Here is a 13,160-nt window from a genome sequence, read left to right as displayed (position 1 = left end):
AGATGGACTTCCTGGCCAACCCAGTCATTCAGCGAGGAGAAATGACAGTTTCCAAAACACTCCTCAGCAAACCTCCAAGAAACTTCTGGCAATATGAGTGCAGCAGATACACAGCCAATGCAAAGAGCTTTAACTTTTGGAGCTTTCACACCGCCAGAGTCATGGAATGCTTTCCTTTGTGGATGCAGTAAACAGACGGCTCCAAAAGAACAGCTCTTTTACTTGGAAAATGGAAGGTTCCAGCTCTGTACAGTGCTGGGTGAAAGGAAAAACAAAACTCTCACAGACGTCTCCTAGAGGCATGGCTGTATTCCCACTTGAGCCAGCAGGAATTGCTGTTGGAACTGAACACCAAGATGTTTTATTTTTACCTCCCCATTCCCCACAGCACACAGGGGAACAGAGGTCTGACCCGGGTAACACAGCATCAGATCCATCTGCAGAACCTGAGTGGGAAAGGCTTCTCGTTTTGATCCATACTAACCAAAGACCACATATGATAGGAGGGAAGTATGCTTTGATAACCAGACGTTAATCCTGAACAGGGCTATGAAGATGCATAACTATGCCAGGACACACTTCTGCTTGAGCTAAGAGGTGAATTATTACATAGGACCAGAGGATGTAGGCACAGCTCCAATTCTCACCCCTGAAAAACAGCCTGAGAGAAAAGAATTTTTTCACAGAAACCAGAGAAAATGAGCCAGAATGGGACCTCAGTAATTCTATTAGCATGTGCATGTAAATCAACTTTTTTTTTTCCCCCCCACAGAAATAATTCCACTCATGAATGAAAGCCAATAATGACAATCTGACCAATGAGAACAAAAATTAACTCCGCTCAGCAGAGCCCATTTTCCATATTCAGTGATTGCTGTAAAATAACATTTATGACAAAGACAGAATTGAATCAGATGTGGGTGAAAGACTGACTCGGTCCTCTCTCAAGCTACTGCTTCCTGAAGGACAGGAATCTCTGAAGCAGAAAATCCTGGAAAGAGGGAGGCATCCTGATTTGCCCTGTGCACAAGCACAGCCCCTGTGTTAACATTACGCACTAAACAAACAAGGATCATCCAAGCAAATGCAACCCCCTGCCCTGACAAGAGAAGCTCTTGCACCCAACAGGCTGTAGGCTCTAGTTCACATCTTGAGGCCCCATGAGGCTTTATGAGCTCTCTGGGGATCTGTCACCTCCTGTTTGCTCCAGCACTAAAGGGGTAAAGCTCTACTCAGCAAAGATGGCCGAAGGAGCAATGAGCACTGTTTCTTTGGTCTCTTCTGTGCTTTTGTATTCAATGTCCAAAACATGCTCAGAGAAACATTTTTATTGGCACAAGTCAGGGTTACAAAACTTTGTGGCTTAGGCAGATGACAGGACAGATCCCAGTTTTAGCATTAGAGCCGATTCTGCATGTAAAATCTGGCATGGATTTGCTAAAACACAGGGAGGTAGCAATATCTGGATTATTCAAAGTCACTTTGTAGCTATTCCTCAAGTGAAAACACTAAACACTGGCTCGTGACAAATGTAAATAATGTAAATGACAAGTTTTAATGTTAGCAGATAAACTGCCTCCTCAGGCACCGCGTCTGTACCAGGTCCCAAGTGAACATGGGGAAATTTTAAGTGTCTGCATCAGATGCAGATAAAGGACAATTGGCATGGAAAGCCCTTCAGATTGGAAGTGCGTTTAACCTGTGCAATGAAATTGCAAAGCTCTCCTGCAGTCTTCCTGGCTCCCTCCTGGGTCCTGTACTGCTCACATCCAAGATGCCAGTGAAGGAGAAACAAAAGGACGCAGTATAGGACCCGGCTTCACCCATGAGGTAAAGACATCTTGAAATGCTGCTATCAAAATCTCCCTGCAAATTTCACTTCGAGTTCAAATGCTCTCCCTGTCTTTATAACCACCTGGAAATGGGAAGGCTTGGGAAGCTTCAACAAAATCTTCTGTTTGTATCTTGGAACACCACTTGAAGCTTCAGTTTGGAAGTAATGCCCAAAAGCACAAATCAATCTGGCAGGACTTTTGCAATTCCATTTATGTGGATGAAATAACTTCAGTCCAAATTTAAAGAGAGATATGGAGTTAAATATTTCATGCAAATGTTTCTAGTCCAACAGAGAAAGAAACCTACATTACTAAAAGCAGACGTACTTGACAAACTTTCCAGTCACTGTAATGTGAGAACTCAAAATTTGACTTTTGGGTTCATTGCCAAACATGCAAACAAGACTAACTTCCAAAATTAACTGGAAAAAATAAATTAATCACACGACATTCAGAACGCAACTGTTTCTTTATTCAATAGCCGATATTTCTTGGAAACGGGCAAGAAGAGCCATTTGACAAAGATGATGTTCTGCAGAATTCCCCATAGTCTTGCTGTAATGAAAGAAGGATGTTCCTGGGAGGGCCGCAGTACCAAAGCTTCCCAGTTGTTGCTTCCAGGCAGGAGATGAAGCAGAGGATACCAGGCACTCACCTGGGGTGAGTTCCTCCCAGCAATCAAAGAGCCGTGCTTGCTCCTGTCCAGGGGTGATGCAGAGCAGGATGCACCCCATGCAGCAGCCTCTCTCTTCCCATTAACTACAGAGGGAGCCCGAGTAAATTATACCCTTGACTAAATTTAGTTATTGTGAATCCCCTTCCCACATTTGAGTATGTTTCATACCAGGCCGATCTCGCAGCAGGAAATGATTAGCTGAAGTTCAGCATCTGACAATTCCCTTTAATGAGCAATAACTCATGGCAGGCCGCCATTAGCTCCAGTTGAATAGCTTTTATTTTTAGCTGGTGTTGCTCAGATGAGGCTTTCATCCAGAATGTGCTGGGAAAGCTGACATCCCAAAGTAGTCTCCAGGTCTTGGTTGTGCCAGCCGGAGCGTCAGGGCTCGAGAGTGCCGGTTCCCGGAGGTCAGTGAAAAGTCACTGCAGTTCTGGGAAAGTTTCAAAGGGTGACAGAAAGCCCAAAGCATGGAGTAGCAGCACAGAGGCGCACGGTCTCAAGAGACCTTGCAAGAGAAGTTCCTGAAACCCTGAGAGCGTGCAGAATGAGAGAACCGGGCTGCTGGGAGAGAAACTGCACAAGGGCAAGGCACAGTGCAGGAGCTCTCTGCGTGGAAACATGACTTCTTTGCTGTCCAAGAGGGCTGTGAAGAAGAACAGCCACAGCAGTCATTCCTGCCACTTCTATGGTTTCATATGGACTTAAAGCTATTGCCAGAGGCAACTGCTGCATGCGAGGGCAGGATACGTCCCTGCAGCTCTGAAGAGGCTCTCCAGAAAGTGTGCAGCCTGACCCGGCAGCACTCAAGTGGCAGGCACACCTGCAGTCCTCCTCATCAGGTGTCCCATCAAAAACACATATCCATATAACAGCTCACAGCTGTGACGAGCATCCAAGACTGGAGGTTTCTTTCCATTTATGGGCCTCATGTAAGCTGCTCTGAGCTCACAATAAGAATATCAAGAGGACATCACACACAGAGGGAATACATTCATCTATTGGGGAAATGCTCCTAGCCAGCTCCCGTCCCCAAACACCATGGGATAGGTGCACTACTGAGCAACCTGGAGTCCTTCAAGGGACCCTCATTACCTCCCCAGGCATAGCAATGCCCTTCTAGAATACACTTCTACTGAATGAAGGAGTGTGGAAAAGCTCGGAAAAAGAGCCATTGCTCCACACAACAGGACAAACACAGCATGTCTACGCGCTCAATTTCATTCACACATCCTCTTGGCTGAGGCTTGAACCCAGCACTCATCCTGATTCAGCCCAACAACACATCTGTAGGGAACACAGGTAGGAACAGTCTTTTGGTGATGCCTCACAGCTGGGTGAGTGGATTTTGGAAGTTAAGAGGCATGCAGCTCGCTTTAATAAAGAAAGGAAATAAAAAGTCAAGAGTAACAAGATCCAGAAAGGGCATGGGTTTTTGGTTGTTTTTTTTTTTTTTTGAACAAATCAACATTTATTTCAGTTTAGTCCAACAGCTTGTTGAAGCGCTTCTAAGTTCTTCTACTTTACATTTTGTATTTACACTGTCCTCATCCTGTGACAAAAATAACGCCACCCCAAACCCTGAAGTTTCCAGAGTAAGTGTCGCTAGCAGCAAAAGGAACAGGACTCCAAACACAAAGCAAAATCCTCCTTGATATATTTTGACAGGAGGCTTATGCATGTTTAGAAAAATAAAAATAAAAAAAGGTTTTAACCCTGAACCTTTACAGAGACCTGTATGGGATGATGAGGGGGGAAATGTAATGATTAAAGCTGAACAAGAACAGCATTTGCTGGCCTTTGCAAGTACACTGTTACTTTTAGCATAAGGAACTGTGAAATGCTTAGACACCCACACAGAAGCAGACTTTTTAACTTTGATCTAAGCAACGTTGTTCTGCTGAGAGTGCTAAGGGTACCAGAGATGGTGAACACTGCCTTTTATCCTAGTGGTGGGCACAAAAACAAAATTTAGTGCACGTGGTTTCCAAGCAGCTGTTAGTACAACACAAGCCTTATTCTTTTGTAAAGCGTCAGGGGTCAGCTTCATTCAGCAGCTCCCAAATTGAGCTACTGTAAGAACGTTGCCACATTTAATGAAGTCATTTCTCAGCCAAATGACATCATTGGACTGGATGATATTAGAGGTCTTTTCCAACCTTAATAATTCTGTGATTGCTAAGGACAGCTCCGCTTTATGCTTGAAGCCAGCAGCCTCTATGCAAAGCGAACCATCGCTGAACCTTGGGTGAGAGAGGAGGACATCTGATTATCTTATTTATATTTCCCTACCTCAAAGGAAACCTTAGCTATGTTCCCATATAATTGCTAATGGAAACAACTGAAGGGTATCTGTGACAAAACAAATTGGAATTGGAAAACAAAAAGCAAGAACAGAACCCAAAGCTTTTTGGGGTAGGAAGAAAAACTGCATGTTGAGAAAGAAGGAATTGGTCATTAAACTTTCCAGGCACACATAGGGCTCAGAAAGCACAGAAAACAAGCAGGAAAAAAAAAAAACAAAACCACAAACACAACTGTGTGCATCTTAGCGTCAGCTTCTTTTGCCAAATGCAGTAGCTTCCAACATTCAGCAGCTGTCTCTTGCTTTCTAGTGGTGTGCAGTTCTCTTTGGTACTTGGAGGCTTTCAGGAGCTCCGGGCAAAGAGAAAGTCTTTGTCCATTTACCAACCAATTCCAAAGGCGCTGATCTTGAATAACTTTACTAAGCAAGAATGACACAGATGTCTAGGAAAGGGGGCTTTTCTCTTAGTAAAGTTGTGGTAGGTGCAGTGGAAACCCAAGGCAATCTACATGCTTGTCAAATTGTGCCTAGGTAAGAACAGAGTCCTCCATGAACGTCTCTCATTTGTTCCCTCTTAAATTATTCAGGCTCTGACAGCCCCTGAAAAGAAAAGAATGGAACAAGGATAAGTCGCGAGTGGTGCAGGCGAGAGCGGACACCACGAAACCACCAAGAACAACGAGGTTGGGGTGCTGGACGACAGACACATGGCAGCCTCAGCCTCCGCGGCTGCTGCCCAAAGCAGCTTCCTTCACACCCTTCTCCTCCAGAGATACCAGCGGGAAATACAAGCTCACAGCAAAGGTACTGGTTGGGATGGATTGAGAGAAGTAATGAATGAAGTAAATGCAAACAGCGGTTGGGAAATAAAACAGACAGATAAGAACTGCTGGTGCTTGCAATGCTTGGCTCTTTGAACACGGCACAGGAAAACAGCTAAGCAGCTTGGAGACTTTTAAGTGCACACTCAAGACTGTCAGACTTTGGGAAGCTTTGGCTCACTCAGCTTAAGCAGGAATGCAGAACATCACTTGCTGCCCCACGTAACAGCCCATGCGATCTGTGTCCTGGTTGTCTGCAGGGCAGGGAGCAGGACTGGAAGGAACCTTCCCTGCGGCACCAGTCAGCGCATTTATCATCTATCAGTGCTGAAATCACTGCTACGCTGCATCTGCGTCAGCAGGAGAGATGGGATGGGAAATCGAGCTCTCAGAGACATCTGCTGCTCAGAGCAGGAGGGCTCTGCAGACCTCCACTGAAATCTCAGCCCTCTGAGGCTGTGCTTTGACCCAGCCACCAGCAACCCCAGTATGGCTGCTCCTGAGGAACTGGGTGATTCAGATTTCTGGAGGGCCACAAGGAACATCCTATGGTTTCCCAGCATCACTGCTCCTTACCAACAAGCTCCACATGGGAAAAACACACACACACTACAATAGCACCATTTGGCTACCCGCTGCATTAGTGTGTGTTCACAAGTAGCTGCAAAACTGTTCTATCAAGCAAGAGAGATTATCATTACAAACTCTCTCTTCACAGCTACATCACTGTTGCTGAGCAGTGACTTCCTTTTAGCCACATCCTTCAAAACAACTAGGAAAAAAGAAATACTTTCATTTGAACACAGCAGCGAGAGTAGGCTGGTTGAGCAGCAGAGGCTCTTTGTCTCTGAAAACACTTTGTCAAGTTGGGTAATCATTGACAGCAATGCACAATGCCTCATCACAGGCATCCACCCACCCCATAGTTAGCTCTCTCCAGGACAAGCGAGCACAATGAATATTCAAGAAACTTTAGTCTTTAGGTGTTTGTCTGCAGCTTGCTTTGCTCAAGGCCCTTCTCAGAGATACACTGCCAGTTCAGATATTATGGCACTGCTCCCAGCAGCTTCGGCCCTCCCCAAACAGCCTGGGATACTCAAATCTGAGTGACACTCAGACACAGCCAGGGAAGATGCTGCTGTCTGCTCAGCACCTGGCAGGGCTGTGCTCTGCCGTCACAGAGCTGAAGTCATTGCTGGAACACTCGCACTGCTTGCCTCCTTCTTGCCTCCTTCCTGCCTACAGCTATGATTTTCCTTCTGCTGCCCTCCTAAGGATCACTGTTGATTAATACTTATTCTGTTTCCTAAAGAAATCTATTCAGCCTCCACATACTACAGCTGAGAGCAATGTTTGAGCATCATGTTGGTCCTCAGGGTTCAAACTACAGAGAGTATAATGAATAGCAGTCTGGAGGCACTTCAATGGTATTAGCTGTGAATCATCTTTTTACACTGTACCACTCAGATACATTTGGATCTAAAAGACATTTGCATTTCTAATTAAAACAGATTTCCATTAGTAATGAAAGAATGTCTTAAATCAGAATCCTTAGGCCATAAAAGCTAATTGCACGATGCTAAAACTGGATTTCAAAAATATACATATTATACCCCCTGCAGGATTAATTAGGGAATGTGTCTTCAAAAGAGTTCTTGAAAGTGTATTTATTCAGCGTGTGGTTAAATTATATGGGGTTGCGCAACCCTTCCCATAGCCTGCCATCAAGCTGGGCCCGTGGTCTGCAGGGTGCTCAGTGTGGGCAGGGGCTGCAGCAGAGCCCAGGGCAAGAGCACATTTCATGCAATGCTAGGCTCTGTACCAGGCTTACCTGCAGACCAGGCTTCAGCCCTTAACACAACCTGGAATATAATGTTGCAAGGCACTAAGACTTTGGAGGTGCTGAGCTGCACCAATGCCAATGCTGGCTGCAGCACAGTGAGTTGCACTGGCGTGCAGCAGGGGCAGTCAGATAGTGACTACCAAGTCCTTATGTGACAACACGCAAAATGGGAGATGTATTTGCTCCGTTTTCCAAAAGCACCAAGCAATCAGTTACCACACAGTAGAAGAGCATCAGTAGGCACTGGGAACTGCAAGGAAGTGAGAGAGTGAGAAACCAGAGCTGCACAGGGATTTCTGCAATGCGATATTATGTACATTGCATTAGAGAAAAAGCCAATGACATATATGTAAACTAAAGCGTATTTAATGGCTCTCTCCCCATCAAAGAGAAGCTGTTCTATTATTAACTGCTGTAATCCAGTTTGCAGGTTCCATTTCTCGTGTCATTAGGTGACATTTTCATATTTCATCCTAACTATCTGTAAGGAGTCCAGGTGATGTGTACAGCTTCCACATCCTCAGTCCAACGGGGACAGCCCAGGGCAGCAGAATCCAAAAGGAGAGATGGAATGCACTAACTGCCTTCCATCCCAGGGACCAGTTGTCTTTCAGGATAATTAGCCATATCAAATGTGAACTAAAAGCAAATGGGTTGAGTTTTGGTTTGTGGTTCAACAACGGCAAAGAACACCAGCCAAAAGAGACATTTTCAGACACATCACCTTAGGTATTTTCTAATAATTATTTACAAGTCTTCAGGTCCTATTTACAATCTTGTTCCAGAAAGCTGCCCTATGTAGTTATTTTAGAAGTATTTTTACAGCATACTGCATTGTGTGATGCAACATTCACAACTGAACCATTCTGCAATAGCAACTGATAGGCAGTGGCTCAACCGGCGGTGAGCTGGAGCTCCTCACCCAACCATAAACCACTCCTGAAGAACCCTGCTGCGCTCACTGACTACTCAACAGGTTCTTCTCTTTTGAGAAGAAACCACAACTTTTGCCAAAGACCAAAACATCTTTCACAGAGCCTGTTAACAGACGAGAAATAGACTGAAATGCAGCAGAGCTCTGCTGTGTTTGAGTAGTACAGGTATCAGTGATATTTTTAGGCTCAAATGTTTTGAGTTTTCTAAATTCGACATGACAAATTAGTTTCCTTAACACATTCAAAAGTTTTAACAAGGTGTGCGCTGAAACACAGCAGTTTGGGAAGAAAAAACAACACACCAAAACCCTTCTGGGGTCATGTGAAATTATTGCCCTTCTATTTCATCCCAGCATCTGTGCACTAAATTCCTAAACAATACATCTATCTGGCTCTTACTTTATAGAAAAGCAGCATGCTTTTCACCCCATGTTCTCTGAATTAAGCAGGGAGTTACCCAAGCTATATTTTTCACAATTATCTGCTCTTATTTTCCCTTGGAATACAGCCTCCCTTCTCCAGGCTTTTGACAAGATGAATAAAGCCTTCTGAGTTCTTGTGTGTTTCTTGGCATGAATGGAAAGTTTAGGAGCTCTGCCCGAATAAAAGCAAACCCCATGTTTCTTTAAGGCTGGGCAAATTTATCACAGTTTAAAACAATGAGGCAATCTGAATAACCCCCGCACGCACCCAGCCCCAGAGCTGTAACTTGGAAGCTGATATCACTGTCTACTTTACTTACATGATCTGAAAGTTTCTGTACAACTGCTGTTACATCCCATTTACAACCACATCTCAAATGATAAGGCTGCATGATCAGCCTGAAAATGGAGACATGAAGCCAGGGGATGAGGGGCTACCTCATGTCCAGAGAGCTACAGTCTTCCAGTAGCATGTGGAATTAGCAAAGAAGACAAATAACACTTGTATTGCTTGGGTTTTAGGAACCGATGGACACCTGGTAAAGCATCCTGAATGCTGGCTCTGATGTGGGGCACACCACAGTTACAAGAAGTGGCTGGCAGCAAGCACTCCCAACCCTCCTCTGCTCTTTGGTGCTTCACGTGTCACGATAGCAGAGAGACACAGAAACAGACCTGAGACAATGTCCTGACATCTCTTATTAACAGACAAGATTTAACGATACTTATAGCTAAATCATCCTAAAAAGGCATTACTGCTCCCCAGCACTGGACTGAATGCCATAGCAGCCAGCTGTGCTTCCTGTTCCACTGCTTATGTCAGAGACAGTTTATTGGCCTCGAGACTTCTGCCCATATTCAAGGTGAGAACATACACAGGTTCAGACCCATGGGTCTTCATTTACTCCATTAGATCAGCACAGGGACTGCTGGGCACTTTACACATGCTTAGCTCAGGACACTGTAGGCAGGGTGCAAGTTGGACATTGGAAAGCACAATTGCATACTAGTTCTAGGGTGGTTTATTTTTTGCCAGCAGCATTCACCTTGCCATGCTCATCCCGCTTGCCCAGACGAGCAGTGTTTCCATCAGCTCTATTGCCCCTTTCTGCCAAAACCCAATACAGCTCCTGCCTCAGCCTGAAGAGGTGGGAGAACGTGGGGCTTGGAAGAGCTGTTCCTGCCATGGGCTCACTGGCTTTCTCTTGCTGGAAGGAGACAGCAACAGCTCTCCCAAACCTCACAGAGCCGTTCTCTTGCAAACTTGCCAGGAAAAGAAGCTGAGCCCAAGGCTGGCGCCCACGGAGAGCCGGTACACTTGATCCTCCTGACTTTACTGAGATGCAGCTAATGAGCAACACAGCGGCTTAACCCACAGAGTGTATCTGGAGAAGGTAACAGTTTCCTCATATTTCTCATTCAGGAAGGACCAGGAAACAAAGCAAGCTTTGGTTGACACCCTCAGCTTTACTATTGTTTTCTCCTCTGCCTCATTTTTGACAGATCTGCTTTGGCCGTGCATTCCACCGCACTTTATGCAGTGTAACCATGGCTCAGGCTGAAACACTAAATAAAATATGTTCAAATTAGGAAATGTTACAGGCTCAGACATACTACTGCAGATCTCTCCCTTGCTACCACGCAGCACTAAGGTACCAGTTTCCTTAGCAAAGCTTGCAGTTTGCCCTAACACAATGTCAGCACCTTCTATAAAAAGCACCATCAGATCTCACTTTCTACCTAATGAAGAAATAACTTTCATTAAGATGCTGCTGACAGCCCTTGAAATGATGCCAGTTTACCCAACTTCCAGTTAAGGCTCTGTTTCTGACCAGCTAGCAGAGATGCTCAAAGCAACTGGCGCAGCTCCCTTTGCTGTCCATTACAAGGATCGAAAGAAATCAAGAAGGGGGAAAGAAAGCAAACACAAAGAACGCAGAAGGAAGAGCCAAACTCCACCCGGTGCCAGCCCTGCACAGCCATGCCACAGAGCCGTGTGCTGATGGGAGTGTGGGGCAATGGCACTGAACTCTGCCCTCAGCTCCATAGTTAAAGGTAACCAAGCCCTGACCTTGTGACAGTTGGAGCATGCAGCTGAGCACTTGCTCCACAGCAGATATTTCTCAAAGCAGAAGTCTCTTCTCTTTCGCACCGTTCCCACATCACAACTGTTTCAATGGAGCCTCAGACCAGAATCATGCAAGATAACTGAGGGGATGGTGTTAAAAGAAACATAGAATTATTTTAAACTGTAGATCCTGGGCTGATTTGAGAAGAAAACTCAATGACCGCCTCTAGTTATCAGAACACCATCAGAACCTGAACCCTCTCATCAGCCTGCTTTCATAGCCTGTTCTGCAGTGCACAGAGCATCCCATCACACCAGGTCATTACTTTGGGTTTGTGCATTTAGGAGATACTGCAAGAAGCCTTGCTTGGCTGCTCCTGGCTGATTGAGGCCATTGGCCTGGAGGCTGTGTAAGGCCACTGCTCTTAGCTCCCCCTTTTTATGGCTGAGAACAAGTGACAGACTCTTGCTCTCAGGCACTCCTATATTAGGATTCGTATTTCTCCATACTGCAGAACAGAGAAGTAATCCTTATTTAGTTCATGTAGGGGACTATCTGGGTCAGAGGAAAACTGGTACTAAGTGTCATTCACTTTCCCTGTATGGATCCCAATATCTCTGTACACAGACAAAGCTGACACAATCAGAACTTCTCTGTGAGAAACAAGCACAAAAGCTGGAACAAGGTCACTGCTGCTGCAAAAGACAGGAGATGATTTAAACAATAGTTTAAGTTGTCTGTCAAAATCCTTCAGAGAAATGACCAGCCACACAAAATGTATTTGTTTCATGCTCTACTCAGAACCTCTTGTTTCTTGTTGATTTTTTTTTTATTTTTATTTTTTTTTTCAGTTTAGTATTATTATTGCTATTTAGGAGATGAAGCATCCACATCACTTCCAAACTCCACAGCACAAAAAGCACCAACCTCTGTTTGAGAGCAAAACACAGGCTCAGCTGCTCAATTCCTCTCACTGAAAGTTTTCATCGGCACGACAAAACCTACTTGGCTTGTGCAAAGATCAAGATGTCACAGGAAAAAGGAGAGGCAAAGGGAAGGTCATTGATGGGGCTGCAGGGAGAATTACTTCAAGGTGTTTAATATATCCAATCTTAACACGACCAGAAGTGACTTCTCTCTACTACAAGGCTTGAGATCAGTGAGAAGTTCTAGAGAAGACACATCCCGCCAGAAGAAAGATGAACACTGTCAATGCTGGATACACAGCGCTTCAAAGGCCAGGTTGCCACTTGAGAGCATCTCCCAGTTGAATGGCAGAAGCTGCCAAGAAGAACACACTGATGTTATTGTCTGGGACACACAAAATCCTCCTCAAGTACAGCGTTTGGTACTGCATGTGCTTAGGGAGCACTTCCACTACTGGACTGCCTTTGGTTTTCTATGACACCGTAACTTTCTGCCCCATTCCAAGTTGACTACCAAGGTCACAAAAGAAACAAAGAGACCAGTGCCTCAAAACTCTTTTTGCTACTGACCCTTAAATCAGAACTGCAAACACAGTTAACATTTCAAAAGGAGAGAAGAGCCAGCTGTTTCCCCTCCCCCTCCACATAGAGGTCTGGCTTTCACAGTTGTTTAGCTCTACAACCTTTGTGTTAGCAGCTCCACAGAGGCTACCAGGTTATGTGCCTCTTCTTTCATCCGTGGCATGAAGTAGGATGTTCTCCCCCTGCTTGCAGAGATCAACATCTCACAAACCCCACTTTCAGCTCTGCTCTGGCTTGCTTTAGGTCAATAACTGGGGTAGCAGTGCTCCCGCATTGCAAGTGTGTGCATGGTGACATGAGTACGCCCATCTTCACCTGCGGATCCCATCGTGAAGGAAAGCACGAAGGCTTTAAAAGAAACAACAACCTCAAACAAAAGATGCAAGTGCTGTTGGAGACACTGACGCCAGGCCACTCAGAGATACCACACAGATCCCCCATTAAAAAACTTGCACTATACAGAACAAGTTCCAGAGCCATATCAGCGTGAAGGCTGTGGGCTGGGAAACCTTCACTCAGCCCATCTCAGCCGGGATGTTCTCAGCACAAATCAGTCCTTTTATTTTCACAAGGCGCTCTCACCACCGCGCCGTTCCCACATCTCCGCAAGCAGCCCTCAGCCTCAGCCCAGTGTCCCCAGCCTTTCCCACATCGCCATTCACAGATCTGTCGACTGTGAGAAACAGATGTTCCCGAAATGCGCTGCTCTACCCGAGCCCAAGAAAGACCGGAGAAGGGAGGGGAAG

General features: G+C 45.4%; 1 protein-coding gene across 25 annotated transcripts in view; it reads right to left on the bottom strand.

Moving 5' to 3' along the window:
• KALRN (kalirin RhoGEF kinase) overlaps positions 1–13,160 on the bottom strand; it is a 434,749-nt gene that overhangs the window by 49,743 nt on the left and 371,846 nt on the right. For 3 of the 25 annotated variants that reach the window (XM_085552346.1, XM_085552347.1, XM_085552348.1), the window contains one exon: positions 3,944–5,416. The exons of the other annotated variants lie outside the window; for them this stretch is intronic. In XM_085552346.1, coding sequence (XP_085408472.1) covers positions 5,400–5,416 — 17 coding nt within the window. In that variant the 3' untranslated portion in view covers positions 3,944–5,399. Of the gene's footprint in view, positions 1–3,943; positions 5,417–13,160 lie in introns of those variants that run through there. 25 annotated transcript variants of the gene reach the window in all.

This window comes from Coturnix japonica, chromosome 7 (genome assembly GCF_054131305.1).
Source record: "Coturnix japonica strain WE chromosome 7, WE-NBRP24, whole genome shotgun sequence".
Lineage (NCBI taxonomy): Eukaryota > Metazoa > Chordata > Aves > Galliformes > Phasianidae > Coturnix > Coturnix japonica.
Note: the sequence above shows the minus strand (reverse complement) of the source record. Positions and strands in the feature narration are given on the sequence as shown.